Source organism: Sitodiplosis mosellana, unplaced genomic scaffold (assembly GCF_009176505.1).
Source record: "Sitodiplosis mosellana isolate CC-2019 unplaced genomic scaffold, AAFC_SMos_1.0 Smas_scaffold_6197, whole genome shotgun sequence".
Taxonomy (NCBI): domain Eukaryota; kingdom Metazoa; phylum Arthropoda; class Insecta; order Diptera; family Cecidomyiidae; genus Sitodiplosis; species Sitodiplosis mosellana.
The window spans coordinates 4,621,069-4,641,789 of NW_022601438.1; the positions used below are offsets into that span (position 1 = coordinate 4,621,069).

Sequence of the window (20,721 nt, forward strand, 5' to 3'; positions counted from 1 at the left end):
ATGCGCCTCGTTATACGTTTGCGCCAATGGGCATTTGATGAAGGTTACTCGATTTCACCGGACAAAATCCGAATAGCACATATGTTTTGATTTGAATGGCAAATTCTTTGCAAGTACGGTCATTCGAATAGCATCAATAGCAAACGAAACGAACGAACGAACAAAAAAAACCGTATTTCGCAAATGAAAATTGCACGATGATTGATTTAAATTGATTAAGTGATCTAAGACCAACAAACGTATTTTGTTTCCTTTCAAAATCTGCGAGCATACAAAAGAAAGTGATTGTTCATTGCATATAAATATGGAAACGGGCATCGTCTATGGTGTCTAACTTTACTCACATCATAATAACAACAACGATAGAGACACAGAAAAAAAAACCGATGATGATAATTTGAGCACATGTGTCTTATGCTTTTTTTTATTTATATATATACAATAATTTGCATCTACCATCTATATACACTACCGTGCAAAAGTTTGGAACCAATAGGTATTTTTCATACAAATCGACCATTTTTGGTAGACTCATTAACATATTTCGGAAACACCTGCACTCTTGATATTTTGTGCACAGTTTCTACAACGTTTCAATAGTAAATCACAGAGGTTTCATCAAAAAATATTCATGAATTTCAAAAATATAGCAATTTGAATTTGTACTGTGTGAAAAATGATCAAATTTGTATGAAGATTAAAACAGATCAAATTCAAATTGGTATATTTATTAAATACGTGAATATTTTTTGATGAAACCTCTGTGATTTATCATTGAAACGTTGTAGAAACTATGCACAAAATATCAAGAGTGCAGGGATTTCCGAAATATGTTAATGAGTCCACCAAAAATGGTCAATTTGTATGAAAAATACCTAGTGGTTCCAAACTTTTGCACGGTAGTGTAGATATAGACTATCAGTCATTCGGCGTTTTTTTCTTCTCTCTCTTCTATCGGTCGTATTTTCAAAACTATTTACATAAACTCTAACAACCGGTTGAGAATATAAAAAAAGTCAGAGCACGTTTCGGAAGTCATGTGACTCGTTATTTCCATACACGCATACAGCAAAAGTATTGTGAGTGGATTAATACCTGGAGTGTGTCGTTCAATTGATCGGTGTACATAATACACACGTATCGAACAAGTGAGTCGTACAAATGTATCTTCTCTTTCTATCTCTCTCTCTCTCTCATTCGTTTTGTTCATCCATCCGCGCATGAATAAATTGTTGTGTATAGAGGGAGGGACATTAATATGATACGATCATATCTATTGGAGAATTGTGATTGTGAGGTACCTTACAAATCGAAAAAAATCACTTGATCAAATCCCACTGTTAACGTGCAAATCTTGGCAGTGCGTTACAGTTTGTTCTGGCTAAAGCACCGTTTCATCATTGTTACCGCTCCACGATTTCTACATTCACTGGTTTGTTCCTGACCCTCGCTGTTCATACTTTGTACGAAATTATTTTCAATTATTTTTGGAAGATTTCATTGAAAAGAATATTCTTAATATTTTTTCGATATCAAATTGAATTTAGACAAAAAATTGAAGAAATTTTGCAACGAAATTGTTTTTTTCTGTGATAAATCTTGTTCTGTAAATTCGAAAATTTCTAGTTAATTCATAACGGTCATTTTGTTGACTTATTCAGATTTTTTTTCCATATGATTCTTTTCCTTCTTTTTCCGTTGTACCGGCAATTTTTCCAAATCAATCGATATTTTACCTCAAAACGATTGATTTTTTTTTTCAAACCACTTAATTATAGTAACTCATCCGCGATCCATTTGTATTTTCTTTTGGGCATTGTAAATCGTGCACTATTTCGACATGCTAGCGAAAAATTTGATTGCTAATACCTGCATGATCTAACATTCACAACTAAGCACGATTGGTTATTTTATCTTTATTCAAATTTCAAATTGATGATTGTAATTGATAGAGATTGTGCTTCGCTTGGGCCTGTGCTAGTGGAGTTCATTGTGTATGCGGCTGTGCTCCTATTTCCAAAACACGACATTGTGAGAGTAAAACGACGACCGAAACAACGAATTTTGCATTGAGTGGCTTCAATTTGTTAGAACCATTGTTTGGACCAAAAATTATTGGAGTGTGTAATTACGAACGGTGTCAACGATTTCATTTGTTGTGAGTGTGTGCCAGTGTGCATTTTACGATCATATCGGTATTCCATTGAACGATTCATTTGAGCGAAATTGATCAAAATTAACACAGGGTGGAAGGAATAATTGAAATTTAATCAAAATTTGAAAATAAATTCCTTTTAATCTAAAAAAACATTTTTTTTCTATCCAAAAATCTGTTTCAGAAAGTCAACATTTGCACTTTAAAAGCGAATAAAGCTATTGAAAATCACATCAAAATGATACCAAGTTTATCGTTTTGGGAGAAGCCAATTGCGCGGCAGGTAATTGAATTTAAATTAGCTTTAGTACTTTGTAAGCAGTTTATCTCAGAATGGTTCAGTAGGCGATTCGTGTATTGTGAATGATTCAAAAATAGACGGCAGCCAATTGTTGCGCATCCATTGAATTCTTTTTCAAAAAGAGCCACTTTGCTCTGGTCAAAGCAAGTTCAACACAATACAATGCACCAAAATCAACATAAATCATATTTTAAAAAAATGATTTCGTTTGACAAAATGCGAACTTGATGAATTGATATTATTGCTGCAATGATGAAACATGCAGATTATGATGCCGTTAGGAATGTGTGGCGATGACGTACTGGACATTGATAAATGAGCAAATTGAAAGCGATTATCACATTTTAAATAATTGCACACGCGAATTGAAAACATGATAGCAACCGGACCGTACCGAACCATACATAGTTTTTATTTCGCTTCTCATTCTCATGCTCAAACCGCATATGAAACTAATTAGGCCGCATGATACAAATGATAATCACTGCATTCATGTTCGATTTGTTGAACGCAACGACAGTTAGAGTTTGACTGTCTGGCATTGGGTGCTTTTAGGCAATTCCATTAGATAAACAAACAGAATATCGTTCATTTTTTCCGCAATATCATCAAATTAACTTGAGCATTATCAAAGCTGTTATTTCAAGTGTTGGTGGGGATCACAATTCGAGTCTAACAAAACAGTTCCGTGCCAAAATGAGCAGATGTTTTAAATTAACTTTTTTTTTTTCTATAGGCGCTGTTATCAATATGCATCGCAATGTCATTCTTTTATATCGGTCTAGTTCGAGGCTATTCCGCACCAGCTGTTCCATCGATCATGGAAAATGATCCCGAGCTACTGCCAACCAAAAACATAGCATCATGGGCAAGTAAGACATTTTTACAGCATTTTTCTTCCATTTTCCTGTCCAAAAATGACCATTTCGATTTGGCGTTTGTTTCAATGTGAATAAAAAAAAGGTTCAGTACCTCCAAGTGGCGCAATTTTTGGCAGTATTTTAGCAGCATTATCGCTTAATTATCTTGGTCGGCGGTATACAATTATCGCCGCCTCACCACTAGCAACAATCGGATGGATCTTAATTGCAACCGCAACACGCTATGAAGTTGTGATTGCTGCACGTTTTTTGAACGGTTTTTGCGTTGGACTTTGCTTGCCATCCGCTCAAGTTTACGTAAGTTTTACATCGCTTTTTATTATAAATATTATCAATTTTACCAAAATTTCTGCAGATTGGCGAAAGTGTTGACCCAAAAATTCGTGGAATTTTGGGATCATTACCATCGATTTTCATGTCATTGGCTATATTGATCGCCTATATAATTGGCAGCTTGGTGAAATGGGATATTCTTGCGTGGTACTGCACCGTCATGTCTGGTAAGACAATTGAAAAAGGAAATATTTTCATTTCGGATTCAAATAAATCTATTCATTTCGAATTCAGTTGTGTTCGGAATGTTGCTGTTCACGATGCCCGAATCGCCAGTTTGGCTGCGCAGCAAAAAACGTCTCAAGGAAGCTGAACAATCGGAAAAATGGTTGAAATTAACACCACACACACCGGCCACAAATGAAAAAACCGAAATGGAAATGTCACACACGGAAAAACCAGCGATCGATGACAACAAATCGAAAAAATCGATTTATCTCACACGGCCAATTGTAATGCCGTTGATTATTGGACTGTCATTGCTTGTGTTACAACAAATTAGCGGTATCGATGCTATCATATTCTTCACCGTTGAAATTTTCCGTGAATCAGGTAAGCGTCTTTGAATTTTTCATTTAAAAAACGGAAGCAAAAATCAAATGGAAATAAAGAGAAGAAAAAGCCAATGAAAAAGTGAATATAAAATTAAACATGTTCAAACACATCGCAGGCAGTTCAATAAACTCACACTTGGCAACGATCATGGTTGGATTGGTTCAGCTGGTCAGCAACATAGCCGTATTGTTTGTGGTCGATAAATCCGGCCGTAAGCCACTTTTGATGATTTCAGCTATTATAATGAGCATTTCAATGGCCGGCATGGGTACGGCCTTTTATTTAAAGCAACAAGGAACCGAGAGTGTTGGGTATGTAAAACGTTTTCCTAAGATTTGGTCAAAGCATCTAACCAAATTTAGTTTGGCAAATGTAAAATTGAAATGAGAATCTTCTAATTCATTGGCATCAGCTGGCTGCCGTTGACAAGTTTGGTAATCTACATGGTTGGATTTTCGGTGGGTTTCGGTTGCATTCCATTTTTATTACTCGGCGAATTGTTCCCAGTTGAGCAGCGCAGTGTGTTGAGTTCGATTGCTGGTTCATTCAATTTGGGCGTTATGTTTCTTGTCATTAAAACGTATCATTATTTGGAACATGTTAGTAGTTATTTTTTTCGATTCCCCATTTGCGAACAAAAATTGATGCCAATTTACTTATTTATTTGAGCGCTGTTTTCTTATCTCCAAACTATGTAGATAATCACAACGGCCGGCACATTTTATATGTATTCCGTTTTTTGCGCTCTGGCCTTTATCTTTGTGATATTTGTCGTACCAGAGACGAAAGGAAAAGATTTAGACGATATTGCAAAGTTGTTCGTTAAAAATAGACGTCAATCGGTGGCTTCAAACTCGGGAGCGGTAAATAAAGCATTCAACAATAGTGGCGAACAGTATTTGGCCGTGGCAACGGTGATGAACGATACAAATGGCCTGAACAAGCAACAAGCATTGGCTAAAACAGTCAACGGAATCAATGGCAATGGCAATGGCAATGATTCCGACATCACAAAACTTTAACGACCCTCAAGCGATGCAAACAGGGCGTTTTTTTGGTTATTTGCCGGTCGAATTTTTCCACATTTCAGTTAAACATAGCGGACGGGAAAATGGCAAATAACTTTTATCAACAAATCGATCGAAAAATCCTTTCTTTTTCTTTCAATGAAAAAAAAAAACAACAACAACAACGAATTCAATTCTTTTCAAAATCATGAACAAACCAAAAAGCCAACAACAACAACATTTTATGAAACGATCAATCAAAATTCACCAAACCAGACCAAAGAGTACGCATTTGGTGTGTTCTTTTCACTTTGGAAATTCGAACCGAATGAAGAATAGTCGAGAAACCATTGGAATTGCAGGAGATTGTGGAGCTGAAAGGCGCACGCATGCAGGTAGTGCATTCTATTTCCGATCTTCAGCACACAAGACAAACACATACACGAACGTGCTGGTACGCGCCAAAGAGAGAGAAAGAGAGAAAATGAAAAATCTCGATATGCATAGAATGCATACGACAACCGAGAGAATTTAATGCCTTAAATGTCATCCAAAAATGTTTCCTGTAATCAGATTGGGAAAGCAAGGGAGAATTAGATGGCGATTTTTATTCGGTCTAATTAAAAATCACATCAACAACAACAGCATCGAGAGAAACCTCACAATGTGAAAGTATACACAAAACCACAAAACAAAACATTTGGCAGTTTCAGAGTTGTCTCGAAGCAGAAATCGTTCTAATAGACAACACACACATACAATACAACATAGCAAAAAGAATCATTTTACTAACAACAACATAAAGGCATGCGATAGGCATAAATTTAGATGTTGAATGAGTTGAGAATCGAACGGAGCGGACGAATGAAGGAATGAAACAAGGAAAAACCATTGGCCCGTGATGGTTTAGTAAAAAAGAAGAGAGAATAAAACGCTTTAAATGCTAAAAGTTCAAGTGTCATACCGTTTTCTTGCCACTTTACTTTCTTACATTTTGTTACGTTGCAGTGGATCTGATTGTTGTTCGTTTCGTTTAAATACTCAAAATAAACAGCAAAAAACAAATAATTAAAAATTTGACGAAAAACAAAACGAATTTTTGTATTTTATTTAATCTTTTTCTTTCTTCCTTTCTCGTTTCAGTTTAGATGGATGGTTCTTTAGATATAATTTTGTCAAATCGCCAAGTTACAAAAGCGAGAGAAAACAATAGTATGAATTTCGTCCGGTTGTGGTTTATTTTACTTAGTGTCTTATGTTACACACACTGCAAATTAAAGAGACATCACAAGTGAATCGTGCGCGCAATAAATTACATGAGCTTGATATGCTGCCGTCATTCTTTCAGTTGAAATCAAATACACTTATGCGTTTTGAATGTGGTTGACAAAACAAAAAACCCGAAAAAAACGAGAGAAAGAATGAAAGAAAAACCCATTGTCTGATGGTTGAAACAAACGTTTGCAAGTGACGAGAAAATAGTTTCGAATGTTGTTTTCTAATTTTGCAAAAGAAACGAACATTGTTTCTCTTTTCTAATGCGATCTTTTTCATTCCGAAATGCGGTGCAAGTGCCGCGACTGTCGCTGCTTGTTGACTCTAGTTGAAAATCGTTTTTCGGCCCGTCGCATACTGTTCGTTCGAGATATCAGCGCACAGTTATCGAGTGATCGTGGTGACGAAGTGATCGTTAAGCCAGACATTTGACAAAAAACTATTTTTTTCTTTCAAAATTTCAGTTCATTGTTAGAAATTTGCGTAGATTCGATAGATCCCATTGGGAAAGTTTACCAGTCAACCGGCAATGTGGCTGAATTAGAAACAGAAATTTAAGTTAAGCAAACGGTTAGTAAATCATTAACAAAAATTTCATCAACACCAAATCACCATTCCATTGACGGATATGTTCATTCGCAGGTTATGACAGATTTTACACAATTTTTTTATTGCTTCATTTTTTGGCAAAGTGGCTCACATTCTATCTATTCAATGTTCTTCGGTTGCCTGTGAACTAGACTCAGACCTACAAATGCGAATTTTTCTTGGCAAAATTTACATCGGTCGATTTGCCGTTTGGCTAAATCGATGTATTTCAAGTTTATAAATGAAACGAGTCCTTCATTGTTGTTTTTGTTTTTCATGTGAAAATTCTAACGACTATTTTTATCAAAAAAAAAGACGACGTAGACCGTTTCGCTTAGGAATTCATCTAATTTTGAGTTTTTTTTTGTATCGTCTTTTTACACCGTTACATATCACATTCATATACCAACAAGTTTATATTTATGACATTTTTTTTCTTCTTCTTCGGTACGCTCATCGCATTCAATGCGATCACTTTCTGTCGTGAGCTCAATTTCACTAACGGCGATACAAAATGACAAAATAAATATGAATATACATCGTATGTTATATGCGCTGAAGGAAAACTGTATTATCAAATCAACCTATTTTTAATATATACAACCAGCTCGACGCTTGTTTTTTGGCGATTTGGTACAAAAATGAACAACGAGAAGGGAAAAAAGCTGAACACTTGAACGAATGATGCCGTTTGTTTGTTGTTCATGAACTTGTGTTTGATTTTTCACGATTCGTGAAAAAAGACAGATTTTATGCACAATTTCTATTGAGCTATTTTTAATTGGTTTTTAATGAGCAAATGTTCATTTTCACTTTCTCTCTCTCTCTCTCTCTCTCTCTCTCTCTCCCTTTTTTTATTTTTCAGCAAAACCATTTCGATACGCCTGTTCGACAACAGAACAACAGAGCGATTTATTTTGTTTATTTGTTTGTTTCTTGTTTTTCTCTAAAGTTACAATGCCATCGCGAAATAAGAAAAATAAAAATCGAGCACAGCAGCCAACAACAAGTGGTACAAGTGCAACGAAAAATGAAGCGACGTCCGTTGAAATGAGCAAAGATTTGGGTCCCAGCAATGAGCCCGAATCGAAGCCAAAAGATTTGAAATCCACAATCAGTGTGGCAAAAGAAAAACTGGATCAATTGCAACAAACGGTGGATTCAATTAAGGCAAGCATTAGCCAAGCAAATGTTGAAAAAACGGATGAAAAACCAAGTGATGATGGTGGGAAAGAGCAAGACGACAAGGCTGAACAACCATTTGAAACGCAAACGATGAAGAAAAAACGGAATCGCAACCGGAATCGCAATCGAAATAAAAACTCACAAAGCAATACGACCGACGAGAGTGGCATGAGCAGTACTTCTGGAACAAATGAAAATAGCACACACGAAAATAGCCCAACACACGCTGTTTTAACGACAATTGTGTTGCCAACAAGCGATGTCATCACGTCGAAAATTACTGAAGAACCGACTCTAGTTGATTGCAATGAGCGGAAAGGCGATAACGATCATAATGACGCCGACAACATTGTAATTGAATCCCCAACTGAAACAATTCAAGCGGTTGAAATTCAATCAAGCCCAAAAATTGACGAAATTCGAACGGAAGCCATTGAAAGCGAAACTCAAATTGGTGAATCTTCGGTGAAAATTGATACAACGGTTGAAAGTGAAAAAGAGGCACCGATTGAAAGACCAACGCCAGGCGAAAGTGAATCAGCTTCGAAACAAGATGAGAAAACGAGCGAAACAAGTGGGCAAGTGGCAAAAGACAGTGATAAACGAACCAAGGACAATGAAAAACAGAAGAAAAATACTCGTCAAGCAAAAGATAATAACAAAAATTCAAAAGAAATGCCAAAGGCTGACGCAGAACCACAGAACCAAGATGGAAAAAAAGTCAATGATTCGGGTGATCATTTGGAGAAAAAGGACGCGATTGAAACGAAAGAAGATTTACCGGATGTGAAACAAGTTAGCGCCGAACCAAAGAATAAGAATAATAAGACTGTCAAAGAAAATAAAAAATCGCCTAAAATGAACAAAAAGAATCAACCAACGGAAAGTGATCCCATTGAAACGGAGCAGAAAAAGTCAGCTGAGCCAAGAGATGTCGAAAGTACACCAGTTGCAGAGAAAAAAATTGATGGAGATGAAAGTGCTCTGATTCAAAAGATCGAGCAGCCTAAAGAAGCGGCTGTTGAAAGTGAACAATCATCATCGAAGATCACTGAACAACCGACGCAAACTGAACAACAATTAGAACAGCCAATCGAACAAATACCATTGCCATCGGATGAGCATCAAACGGAAAACATTTCACAGGGATCGAATATAGATGAACAAAAACCAGAAGTTGAAAGTGGAAGCAAGCAGGACGTCGTAGTGGAAGAACAAACAATAATTGAACCCAAAATCAAGGAAGAAATCCAGGAAGAGACTAAAGAAGCAAAAGTTGAGGAAAATAAGCGAGAAACCAAACAGCAAACAACTGAAGCGAAACCAAAGGAGTCACCTTCTGGTTCACCGAAAGAGTCGAAAAAAGCAAAAGGTAAAAAATCACCACCTCAAACTAAAGGCCAAAACGGGCAAAAGCAAAATAACGCTAAAGAGATTACGTCAGAGACGAAACCCGAACCAATTCCAGAAAAAAACGATGAGAAATCCAGTGATGAACCACCTTCAAAAGACATAGCTGCAACTGAACCATCGAAAGAAGTCAAATTGAATGATCCGCCGAAGGAATTACCGACAAAACGTGAAGAAGAGCCCGTCAAAATTGAGGCATCATCTGAAGAGACAATAGCAAATAAATTAGAAGAAGCTCCCAATGTCAAAGATACAAAACCGACACTGAATTTAGAAACAACAAAAGGTGGGAGCACTTCGGCCGTGCTTGAGCCAACTGCATCAACTTCGAATGTTCCACCGAAAATCGAAACTGAACCAAAAAAATCTAATTTAACCGTTGGCCCATCGAATGATGCGGTGACAAAAACACCGAGCACAACACCAGTTTTAACAACTCCCGCCGCTGAAGCGTCCAAAAAGCCGACTCCACCCGAGGATGAAGCGGCCAAAATATGGCAAATACTTGAAGAAGCTAGCAAAAGTTTAGAACCCGTTGAAATTGAAATGCCAGTGATGCCAACGATGAACTCAACTCCTGAAGTCACAGCGCAAGTTATGTGTTTGTCAAAGGATGAACAGCAAGTGAAAGAAGAGACACACGAACTTGTCACAATACTCGAAGCAAAGGAACCAATCAAAGCAAAACAAGGCACTCCACCAAAAGCACCAAAAACTAAGGAGATTATTCAACAACCGAAGCAGAGTAGTCCTACCAAAACGGTCGAACCGCAACCAAAAAAAGCTGTAGATCCAAAAAAGAAGCAACAACCAACATCAAAGAATACAAAGCCAAACAAAGCGTCTCAACCACAAACTAGCGCCACACCGGACAAGACGACTGAAAAAATGTCTGAAAAAACACCCGAAAAGACAACGACCGTCGCAGAAACACCGCCGATTGAGGTAAGCAATGAAGCAATTGCGGTTCCAGCTGAAGAAGTTCCGCTCGATGTTAGTATAATCCCGAATGAAATTGAAGTGGCCGAATTAAATGCCGACTCAAAAAACGTGCAAGGAAGCGATTTTGTTCCGTCTGTTGAGCAATCAGTAGCCGAAACAAAATCGCTTGTACCCGAAAACGATGTGAAGGTTGTTGAGGTAGTTCAATTGATGCCATCAAAAGACAGCAAATCGAAAAGCAAGAGTCCAATCAATGTGAAGAAGGAAAAAACGCCCAATCAAGCGAAAGCACTACCAACGACCAGTGAAGATGTACAAGAAACTAAAGAGATGGTTCTTAAGGGAGAAAATAATAACGAAACGGCCGAAAATACAGTGAAACTACCGACGGAATCAACCAAATCTCAATCAAAATCACCATCAAAATCAATGTCACCCGAAAAGAGCAAACAAACGGTGCAGATCAATAAACAAAAAGGGGGAAACGCGAAAAGTGCTCAAGTAAAAACCACTCAAAATAATAAGAAAACGAATGGAAAACCGTTCGTTCCACCAAAGCCCGATAATTTGGTCAGCAGCCAGACGAAGAAAGCCCAAGTGGCTACAACGAAATCAGAGTCGGCTGTCAAATCAAAAACGGAGAAAATTCTCGTTTTGACTGGCAATATTGAAGATGATGACAGTGAAGATGATTATATTGAATACAAATTTATGCCACGACAAGTTTTCATCTCGACCATTTGTCAAGCGTGCAAAAAACCAACCACGTCGTCCGAGCGTATCTTGTGCCAGCTCTGTCAAATGGTTTCATACTGTTGTGCCGAACACGGAGCAAATGATGAACCCATTCATAAGGACCTTTGCGCAGCACTACAAGAAATTGCAAAGAAACGAGGTACGTGAAGAAACTATTTTTCAACGATATATATTCCGGAATATTTAGACTCGAATTTTATTCATATTTTTTCCTTCGATTTTCTTTTTCTTTTTATTCTTCTTATCCAACTCGCATGTTCACATTTACAATCTGAACGAAAAACCATCCCAGGCGGTCATATTTACAACAATGCTCGCATTCTCAATAATAATGATTATCGTAGTTTGCGTGTTCACACATTGAATTTATGTGAGAATTTCTTGAAACGACCTCTTGAAACTTATGAACGGGAAATTTTGCTGTTCCCGCGCTTATGTTCAACACCGACGTGTCGCGAATGGCGACAAAATCTACTAACTGATTGTCCCGGCTGTGGTCAGGTAAATTGAAGACATTTCCGTCCGTGTGAAAAATAAATGACTGACTGTAACTGAAATCTACTAAGAAACGACTTTAGTTAACTGAACAGATATTTTGTATCGACAGTGAGGAAATATCAGCTTTTCGCTCATTTTATTAAAATCGATTAAAATGCTCTCTTTTTAAAAATAAACCATTTTTACATCGAAATTGTCTACTTACCAGGTATTCTACTGTACCTCTCAACCGGAGCACTTAGTGGAATCGCATCAACGATGGTGTAAATCGGTTGCACTCTATCAAAAATTAGTGGTGACGCAAAGTGTTTCGGGTCGTATTGAGCCCAGTCTACCGTCTCGAATTCAAGCAAAACCATACACGCTGCCAAATAACATCGGCGATGTGTTCAAAGATCTGTACAAGAATTACTCAGGTTGTTTGTTAAATATTCCGATTCTTGATTTGAAACATTGAAATTAATGCAATTCTTTTATATCTTCTTAAGCCATCAAAGATGATTGTGTATTCGCTACGCTCACCCAATTGGCAACAGCACCGTTGACTGCTTATTTTGCTACACAGAAAGCCGGACAACAAATTGGTGAAAAATTCACGATCCATCTCATTGGAGCGGAGCTACAGTTTGAAGCGGACGTTTTAGACATCTGGGAAACATTTTTCCTACATTTGGCACACAATCTCATGGAATTGACAATTGTATTCTGTGGCCCGGAATTGAATGCCGAAAATATACCGTTGGATATCATCAGCCGAATTAGGTAAGCAAACTAGCAAATCTTCGAAATGTCTATAAATATAGAATGGCCAAAAATGTGTGAGCCACTAATCCACGCTCAAAATTGATAAAAATCGCATTTTTTTCGCCTTTGAACAGAATGTGCCGAACATGCCGTCAAAATTGTCGCATCGTTAAATTTGATTTTCAATGCGCCAAATTTTACCATGACTATGCCAATAGTAGTGCCTATAGCAAGCCGGATTTAAGTAAGATTCCATCACAACATTCGAAGCAGAAGATAAACGCATGAAAAATATGATAAAATCGCTAATCTTGTGTGTTTGTTTTTTAGTTTGTTTCTTCAATCCTGGTTTTCATCATATTAATAGCTTGAATGGCTTGGATACTTGGTCGGAAACTATAAAAATAGCATCGAGTTCGGGTTGTCCAGTCGTTGTTACATCCTATACCGAATTTGAATCACCTCGCGATTTGAATCGTTTCCAAGGCGAATCAACCAATGGTGGCAAGCAAATGAGGCTGATTCATGGACCTGAATTCAATGTTTATTCATCGCAGCGTCCCGAACGCAACTTCATTTCCGATGAAATCGTGCCATTGATTTTTAAGAATTACTTTTGTTTCATTATGAAATGAGTTGGCTGTGGCTTTCATTCGGGCGCACAAGTCAATTCATTCATCGTTTTTTTTCTTTCTTTTTTTTCGTTGCCAAAAAAGAACAGAATTTGTCGTAAACTAAGAAATTCGTTCATTAGCTCAGTCAAAATCTAAATAAAAACGGTCATTAAAACAAAAACTGGTTCAATTGTTGAAAATAATTGTTTTATTCCGAAGAAAAGGAATTGTACTACCTAAATCGTATTACGAGAAAAAAAACTTATGAATTCTCGCAAACTTGTCCTTCTCTCAATAAAGTCGACTTAAATCTCGAAATGCGTAGCGTCTGCACACAACAGCACGTCAATAGTGGTATTATTATAATTGTTCTTTTTTGTATTGTTTTTCGTTTGTTGTTGTATGGAAATGCGTTTATATTTTGTTGTTGTTTTTGTTTCAGTTCAGTTGATTGAATCAATTCAATGTCAATATAATGATCGTGTGAGTTTTTGTTTGTTTGTTTAAAGAAATGATTGCAAAGTGATAGTCTTTACGTATAAACGGTTAATGTAAATGAAAATCTTTTAAATGATTGTTGCTATTGCTATCGAACAGGCCAACGGCCAGCAAAAGATTCCTTCGTGTGAAATGCAATCCAATGAAGGGTGACGATTTGGTTGGGAAGCTTCGCAGTAAGTATGGTTCGCCATCTCGAACATCTGGATTATGCGATACGTTTACATTTTCGCCGGTAATGTCTTCGCACAGTTTGGTAAAATCCCATAGCCGAAGTGTACAGTCGAGCGATCCAGTGGCTAATATCGTGCCATCACGACTAAAGCACAGTGTGTGTACGGTACTCGTGTGTCCGGTGAATGCAGCGATTAAATGACCGTATGCCAAATCCCAAATTAGGCATCGACAATCAGCTGAACCGGTGGCCAAAAATCGGCCGCACATACTGAATGCCATCGCATAAATGGCCGCTTTATGGCCAGTCATCAAACGAACAAAATTCCCGGATACACAATCCCACAGCCGTACCGTTCGATCCGATGAACCGGTTGCAATGTAATTGGAATTTGGATGGAATAAAACACAATCCACATCGGATAAATGGCCCAAGAACACTCGCAACGGTTGATGTGAATCGGTTGACCATAAACGTGCCGTTTTATCATGTGATGCCGTGGCAAAGTAATGGCCATGCGGTGAAAATCGAACATCCCACACTGGATTCAAATGACCCTTGTACACCACCAAACACGTCCATGTTTGCAGTGACCACAAACGAATGGTTGTATCTTCGGAGCAGGATAGTAGCATTGTTCGATCATTCGAGAAGGCAGCACGATACACGGGACCATTGTGACCAAGCAACGTTCGACTCGATTCAGCTGTTCGATCGTCCATCATTCGAACCAGCACATCGTCTGTAAAGAGAATGGAACGATTGAGTTAAGCTTAGTTTAAGAGATAAGCTTCGTATGTCACATACCCGCATCTTTATCAACTTCCTTCAATTGATCGGCCGGTTTCATTTCGCGTAGTTTGCCCGGTGTCAGCGACCAAACGCGCAGCATTGAATCGGCAAAACCGATTGCAATCAAACTGGTGTCATCACAGATTTCCGCACATGTTACGCTATTCGATGAATTTAAAATGGTGTAAAAGCATACGGACGGCAAACTGTCCGGTCCAAGCGGAACCCGTTTCATGGCCTCACGCATCGATCGCACCTTTTCCTGTTTGTCAATGTCACGTAATTCGGGCAATGGCATTCGATCGATTGGCGGTGCATTTGGATCGGATTTGGATTTTTTCGAAAATAATGGATCTTTTTTGGATTTTTTCTTCTTTGGCTTGTCCGGCGCATCGGGATCCAGATCGTCATCTTCCTCTTGGGGCTGGGCCAGCGTTTGCATATCGGGCTCTTTCAACAGGCCATAGTAAACTTTCACTTTGTTATCCTGTCGCTTCGCCTCACCAGTCATTGCACCGGCCGTCGCTTCACATTGTGCCTTATTCCGAGCAACACCTTCATACAAATCAAAATACAAATGCTCATTCACAATGTTCATGATCACCGATTGCTTTTTCTCCTGCAAATGCCGTTTCAGCAGCGATAATGTGTCACGTGAAATGCGAATGATAAACTCATTGGATTTAAACGTTTCGGCCAAATCGTTGCCACTCATCTGATCACGTTTTGTAACGGTGGCCAATCGTGTGATATCTTCATGATAGTAATGCTCTTGTTCGGCGCCAAATTTCTCAATCAATTTTTTTGCCTGCTCTTCGTGGTCATTGTAGACCAGTTCAAGGTACATGTGAACAAACACCGGATACAATATCATCGCCAATTCATGCTAAAATTTGACCAAGAAAAAAAAATAAACAATTAGAAATCAGCACCGCTTTGAGCCTTCAAAACAAAACAAAAAACAACTGTTGAATGAATCACAATACTTTATAAATATCCAATGATTCGTCGACGAATCGCCTCAGTTCCAAATAGGCATATTCATACAGATCTGGATCGCCTTCACTTTTGTATGCAGCTAAAACACTGCTCACATCTGAGTCGACCGGCACATTGTCCGGAATATCGGTGAGGTTTGCCTCTTTCTTCAATTGCTCCTCCGCACTCTGTAAACAAAACAAAACTCTTTCTTCGAATTTGCGAATTTCTTCAGAGCATCACACACAAACCTTGTAATTATACTTTCGCAATAGTTGTAGCACCGCTAAAATTTCCGTTTTATTTTGAGCCATCGTTGTTTGCCGTTTGAATTATTTTAATTGTTTTTCTCTTCTGCTGCTTTTTTTTATTCTTCTAATTCGTCAATAAGTTTCGTTTATAAACTAGAATTAACTATAGATTTTCAATGAAAATGCCCCGACAACTACACATACGCTTGAAAAATATTTTGATGGAAATTCAAATCGTGCCAATTAATAAAAAAAGAAACAAAACAAACACAACACACTGCTGGAATTTCCGAGGTTATATGCAATATTTTGTGGGTTTTAGTGTGAAGAGTCCGTTTTGTGTGTTTATTGCTCCGAAAATATCGAAGCCAAATGTCATCGGCAATGATGGGTGCTGGTGCTGCCGCGCTGACATAGCCGATACTTCTTCTTCTTCTTTTTCTTCGTCGTCGTCGATTTGTTGTTGCTGTTGTTTATTGCGTTTCGTTGAGTTGAGATCGGTAACGCAGTGTGGCATGATACGTATGGGAGAAACCGGTGTTGAAAACACACAATCAATTGCAATCCGTTTTCTTTTTTTTGCAAATCATCAAGTTTTGTATGAGATAAAATGAAATTCAATGAAAAGAACGCAAGCAGATGTGGAGAAATAGTGAAATATTTTTGGAAATTTGTATGGAATATTTTCTCTGTTGAAAATATTGCCTACAAATTGACAGAGGCAATAACAGCAACAGCAAAAATCATTGCTCTGAGATTGAATTGAGTGTGTCAGTGAATTGGAGGAGTTATCGATAGACAGTATGAAAAGTCATTGCAATTCTCCACTTGTCGTCTGCCAGTTACACACAAAAAACTCCCGTCGTATCTATCATGATAAATAAAAACAAGACAAACATTGGTTATATGGACTCGTCGTTCGGTATACTTGAATTAAATCAACTTCATTTACAATGAATGAGCGCAGAAATAAAATTGCGACTGGGATAACTATAAATGAAATCCTTCTTTTAAATTCATTGTATCATTTTTATCATTATCATTGGAAAAATTAGCAACGACTTACATTCCCTTCGCAGAAGGTTTTCTATGGTGAATTCTCCACACATACACACACACATAAGTCATCTTGTTAAACTTGCCACACACAATGCGAACGATGTTGATTGTTTTGAACCGAGTCGAATTGTGTATAGCGTGTGTTTTTCTTTTTTTTTTGGGTAGAAACGTCAAAAGCGAACATGCACCCGCACATTGTTTGGTACACGCACACACACGAACAAGGCGAACGAGCAAGCGAGTGAGAAGCACACACACACAGGCACACACCGAGTAGAGGCGAACTGTCAAAGTCAGGGATAACAGACAAACAGCATTCTGACTTGTGCAAAGAGCAGAGATAGGAAGCATATTTCACGGCAGTAGATAGACAAAGAGGTGTTGTGTGTTTATGGCGTTTGCGCACCGAATATCCCGAAACTCACGATACAACGACGGAGATGCACATACAAACTATATAGAGATGTGGTGTATACACCGAGTGTAAATTAGAAATAACATTGAAAGGAAAACGACATTTCTCTCCAATGTTTTGTGTGTTCGCGTACAATTGCCTTTTAGACATCATCAGACCTTTACTGCCATCGGAGTTTATCACACAAATCGTCATCGAACGTTTCGGTGCAATCACACACACACAGAGTGGTGGGTGAAAGATTCAACGAGTGAGAGAGAGCCAAAAAAAAACCAAACAAACAAAACAAACACGGGAAAAATTCATTCGAACCGAATTTTACGAAAAACGAGTCGAGAGCATAAAAGCAGACAATTGGTGCAAAGTGTATTTAATGATAAAAATTATTGTGAATCTTCATGAATTTATTTTAAAGGCAAACAGATAAATTTCGTCGGCCTCGCGAATTTCAATGTGTGTGATGATAATTTCGAGAGTGTGTGAACAATAATCCGTGAAGTTTCCGATAATATTTCGGTAAAATCAATTTCGTGTTGCGTGTGTTTAGTGCTCATTGGTTTTTTTTTTTGTGATTGTAGTTCAGAATCGTTGCTTTTTCCACAGCACCATGACTGTGGCAAACAGCACAGACAAATGGTTCTAAGAAGAAGAAGAAAAAAACAAGCCGGAGACTGATAAATTAAGCCAAGGGCAAACATGTAAACTGTTCTGTCACTTTGAAAGGGATTCAATGTTGTTCACAGTGAATGAAAATAGAAGAAAAACAGAAACAGAATTTATTCCATCGACACTTTTGGTGGCTGACTCGGGCCACGTTGTTTTTAATAGTTGTTGTGGGCATTTCAATTGTTCAATATCATTCACTTCTGTCAAATCGAATACACACAACATGTAAATGTGTTCGATTTTGTGTTGTGATTTTTCGTCGAACAAATCAAAATCATCTCGTGCAAAAGTAAAAATCGAAAAGAGTTGCATTCACGATTTATCAGGGCACACTGCATGGAATGCCATTGACCAAATTAACGAGAGTGAGATTTACGAGGTGCCGCCGACAATGATACAGTGATAATGTGACATTTCTGCACACATTTCAGTGTCGGAGTTCGGTTCCCTTTTTTCCTTTTTCTATACACGTATACAAACAGCATGTGTGTGTGTTGTTCCCACTTCTGGCTATTTTTAAATCTCTATCTCTGTCTGGCTTCGATCTATCGCTATAAAAAAAATTCTACAACCACAACTGTTCAATTGTTGCCCTCCCAGCGTGTGTAAATGTTGAGAAAACAACAACAACAATATAAACACAATCAAAACATTTAATAACTTTGAATCGCCTAACAACCGATTTCAAGCAACATAAATCTCGGCATTTTATGTCGTAATAATAAATCCAATGCTGCAATTGTTTCGCGTAACAACAATAATAAAACCAAACTAATACAAACCCAATGCAAGCTTCAACAACCGAGTACTTAACCAATTAGCTATTGCACATATGACCGCGACAATATCGAAAGCTAACAAATATATAAACAAAACAGTTTATTTAGTTCGCATTCTTCCTGCACATCTGTTCGCGAGCGATGCTTGAAATTACAAATGAAACAAAAATAACATGGTAAGCAAATGCGGAAAAAATGTGTAAATTAGCAAGAGAATTAATTGGTGGAACAAAAACGACAACAACAACAAAAAACGGAAATAGAAGAAACAAGGGCACAGATTGAATTTGAATGTGTTCATTCATGGTGATCAATGCGGCGTTGTTGTTGATAGAAAATGTTTCATTTTTCTCCAGTTGCTCAAGTTGTGTGTGTGGGTTTTTTTTTCTTCCTCCAAGCAGTAGTCTCTGGGTATCCCGTTGATTTTGCATGCAAGACACGACACAGCAAAACCTAATTATTATTAAAAGTCCAGCCGAGTTAATTAGAGTGAACGAATGTTTAAAACGAACAAAAAATCAGGTTGCTCTCTCGTCTTTGTGTGTGAACCATCTTGACTACAAAAAAATTCATTTATTTATTTCTGTTTGCTTGCTTTGAAGTGAACTTTGAAATTTCCACCTGCTTGATGTTTAACAACTGGACCCACTCGCCACGAAAAAAAGCCACCCACCCACACACTGCTGGAAATTCTTTAACATTTTCTTTTGAGCTATACGCTTTTTGTTCCACATTTTCTCTCTCTCTCTCTCTTACACGTCTTTCTTTCCGTCTGCTATCCGACAGCAAATAATTCATTTTTAATAACAGTAACAAAAGTAGTAAGGTCATCTAATCATCAACGGGCTCGTGTGGCTAGTTGAAACTGAGGTGGAAAGAAGAAGAATAGATAAAACTAATATTTTTCCGTTTGGTGTGGACATTCGATTCTTGAATTGTTTGAAATAGAAAAAAATAAAAAGATCGTAAATCAACGGTTTGTGCGTGTGAACAGGTTCACATGTGATACATCGAAATAATTCGTATTTACGAAGATTTTCACCCTAACTTTATTTTAACCAAAATGGACTTGCAGAAATAAGTTTACATTACGAGCGAAATAAATTTGAAGTGAAAGAGAGTGAAAGATAAAGATCGTGACACACACACACACACATACACATAAAAGTATAAGAGTGTGAGAAATCTGCTGGTATTTTACTTTTGTTGCCCCAGTAAAACTGATAAATTCACCCGACAAATCCATCAAACAAAAATGTACGCGAGGAGAATGTGTTAACATGCAAGCGAAAAAGCGTTATATTTTAGTATTTGTTTCGTGTGCATTTCTTGCATACTGTTATTTTGGTGGCTATCGACTAAAAAGGGCGCGCGGCATCACGTCATTTTCAAGCACGGCAAACATTTGCCATCAACGTCATGAGCGTATCGTTGTGCCACCGAATCTTCCATCATTTCTATCGCCAATCGAATGCAATGGTATCATTATCAGCAGTGATTTCAGCCACGGCGTCGGCAGCAGCAGCAGCAGTAACAACAATAACAACAACAACATCGATTTCGATGAATATGCAAATGGTAAAGGCACTGCTATCGTACAGCCCAGCCATTTTAACAGTAATGACGATGCATTTCGTCAAGGATCTCAAGTATCATCCGCAACTGTGCAAACAAATGCCAAATTCAAAGGTATGTACATCAAAATCGATAAATTTACTATACGTAGCACACACACGCAATCGAAAGTTGCTCGCATTTCAAATAAGTACAACAGTCAATTTGGAGCCACTCCAATCGCAACACACCACTAGAATAGATAGATTGTAGATTCGATCCGATCGATATGTTGTAAATTTATTTGTAT

At 37.8% G+C, this 20,721-nt stretch overlaps 4 protein-coding genes across 19 annotated transcripts in view; 3 read left to right on the forward strand and 1 right to left on the reverse strand.

Annotated features, from left to right (window-relative positions):
• Positions 1–1,309: 1,309 nt before the first annotated feature.
• On the forward strand, positions 1,310–8,945 carry LOC129577349 (facilitated trehalose transporter Tret1-like). Of its 4 annotated transcripts, none has more exons than XM_055464183.1 (10): positions 1,310–1,463; positions 1,953–2,158; positions 2,340–2,438; positions 3,193–3,328; positions 3,420–3,634; positions 3,693–3,837; positions 3,905–4,222; positions 4,341–4,536; positions 4,638–4,824; positions 4,924–8,945. In XM_055464183.1, exons 3-10 carry the CDS (start codon positions 2,394–2,396, stop codon positions 5,245–5,247), a joined length of 1,566 nt encoding a protein of 521 aa, XP_055320158.1. In that variant the 5' UTR covers positions 1,310–1,463; positions 1,953–2,158; positions 2,340–2,393; the 3' UTR covers positions 5,248–8,945. The 4 variants fall into 4 exon arrangements, with proteins under 4 accessions (XP_055320158.1, XP_055320160.1, XP_055320161.1 ...); XM_055464185.1 differs by having other exon boundaries at positions 1,953–2,195; positions 4,924–6,328; XM_055464184.1 differs by having other exon boundaries at positions 1,348–1,432; positions 4,924–6,328.
• On the forward strand, positions 8,053–13,444 carry LOC129577345 (proteoglycan 4-like). The gene is made up of 6 exons (XM_055464165.1): positions 8,053–11,527; positions 11,681–11,889; positions 12,095–12,302; positions 12,375–12,648; positions 12,765–12,874; positions 12,961–13,444. Exons 1-6 carry the CDS (start codon positions 8,053–8,055, stop codon positions 13,263–13,265), a joined length of 4,581 nt encoding a protein of 1,526 aa, XP_055320140.1. The 3' UTR covers positions 13,266–13,444.
• Positions 13,430–17,290, reverse strand: LOC129577347 (transcription initiation factor TFIID subunit 5). The gene is made up of 5 exons (XM_055464181.1): positions 17,005–17,290; positions 15,939–16,806; positions 15,696–15,875; positions 14,725–15,595; positions 13,430–14,659 (listed from the first exon to the last, which is right to left on the reverse strand). The coding sequence occupies exons 2-5, from the start codon at positions 15,999–16,001 to the stop codon at positions 13,791–13,793; spliced, it is 1,983 nt and encodes a 660-aa protein (XP_055320156.1). The 5' UTR covers positions 16,002–16,806; positions 17,005–17,290; the 3' UTR covers positions 13,430–13,790.
• Positions 17,291–17,301: 11 nt separating this feature from the next.
• Positions 17,302–20,721, forward strand: part of LOC129577346 (exostosin-1) — a 121,251-nt gene continuing 117,831 nt past the window's right edge. The window contains exons 1-4 of one of the 13 annotated variants that reach the window (XM_055464180.1): positions 17,629–17,928; positions 18,016–18,443; positions 18,679–19,033; positions 19,806–20,546. In XM_055464180.1, coding sequence (XP_055320155.1) covers positions 20,138–20,546 — 409 coding nt within the window. In that variant the 5' untranslated portion in view covers positions 17,629–17,928; positions 18,016–18,443; positions 18,679–19,033; positions 19,806–20,137. Of the gene's footprint in view, positions 19,034–19,643; positions 20,547–20,721 lie in introns of all 13 variants that reach the window. The other 12 variants (XM_055464174.1, XM_055464176.1, XM_055464167.1 and 9 more) reach the window with 12 other exon arrangements.

What these genes read in the sequence shown, in the direction of transcription:
- LOC129577349 (XM_055464183.1), top strand. Translation starts at nt 2,394, where the DNA reads ATGATACCAAGTTTATCGTTTTGGGAGAAGCCAATTGCGCGGCAG. An exon ending in AGAAGCCAATTGCGCGGCAG is followed by an intron (nt 2,439 to 3,192) that starts GTAATTGAATTT and finishes TTTTTTCTATAG; the next exon opens with GCGCTGTTATCAATATGCAT. An exon ending in TGAAATTTTCCGTGAATCAG is followed by an intron (nt 4,223 to 4,340) that starts GTAAGCGTCTTT and finishes AACACATCGCAG; the next exon opens with GCAGTTCAATAAACTCACAC.
- LOC129577347 (XM_055464181.1), bottom strand. Translation starts at nt 16,001, where the DNA reads ATGGCTCAAAATAAAACGGAAATTTTAGCGGTGCTACAACTATTGCGA. An exon ending in TGCGAAAGTATAATTACAAG is followed by an intron (nt 15,876 to 15,938) that starts GTTTGTGTGTGA and finishes TTTTGTTTACAG; the next exon opens with AGTGCGGAGGAGCAATTGAA. An exon ending in GGAAGTTGATAAAGATGCGG is followed by an intron (nt 14,660 to 14,724) that starts GTATGTGACATA and finishes TTCTCTTTACAG; the next exon opens with ACGATGTGCTGGTTCGAATG.
- LOC129577345 (XM_055464165.1), top strand. Translation starts at nt 8,053, where the DNA reads ATGCCATCGCGAAATAAGAAAAATAAAAATCGAGCACAGCAGCCAACA. An exon ending in TCTGTACAAGAATTACTCAG is followed by an intron (nt 12,303 to 12,374) that starts GTTGTTTGTTAA and finishes TATCTTCTTAAG; the next exon opens with CCATCAAAGATGATTGTGTA. An exon ending in CTATAGCAAGCCGGATTTAA is followed by an intron (nt 12,875 to 12,960) that starts GTAAGATTCCAT and finishes TTTGTTTTTTAG; the next exon opens with TTTGTTTCTTCAATCCTGGT.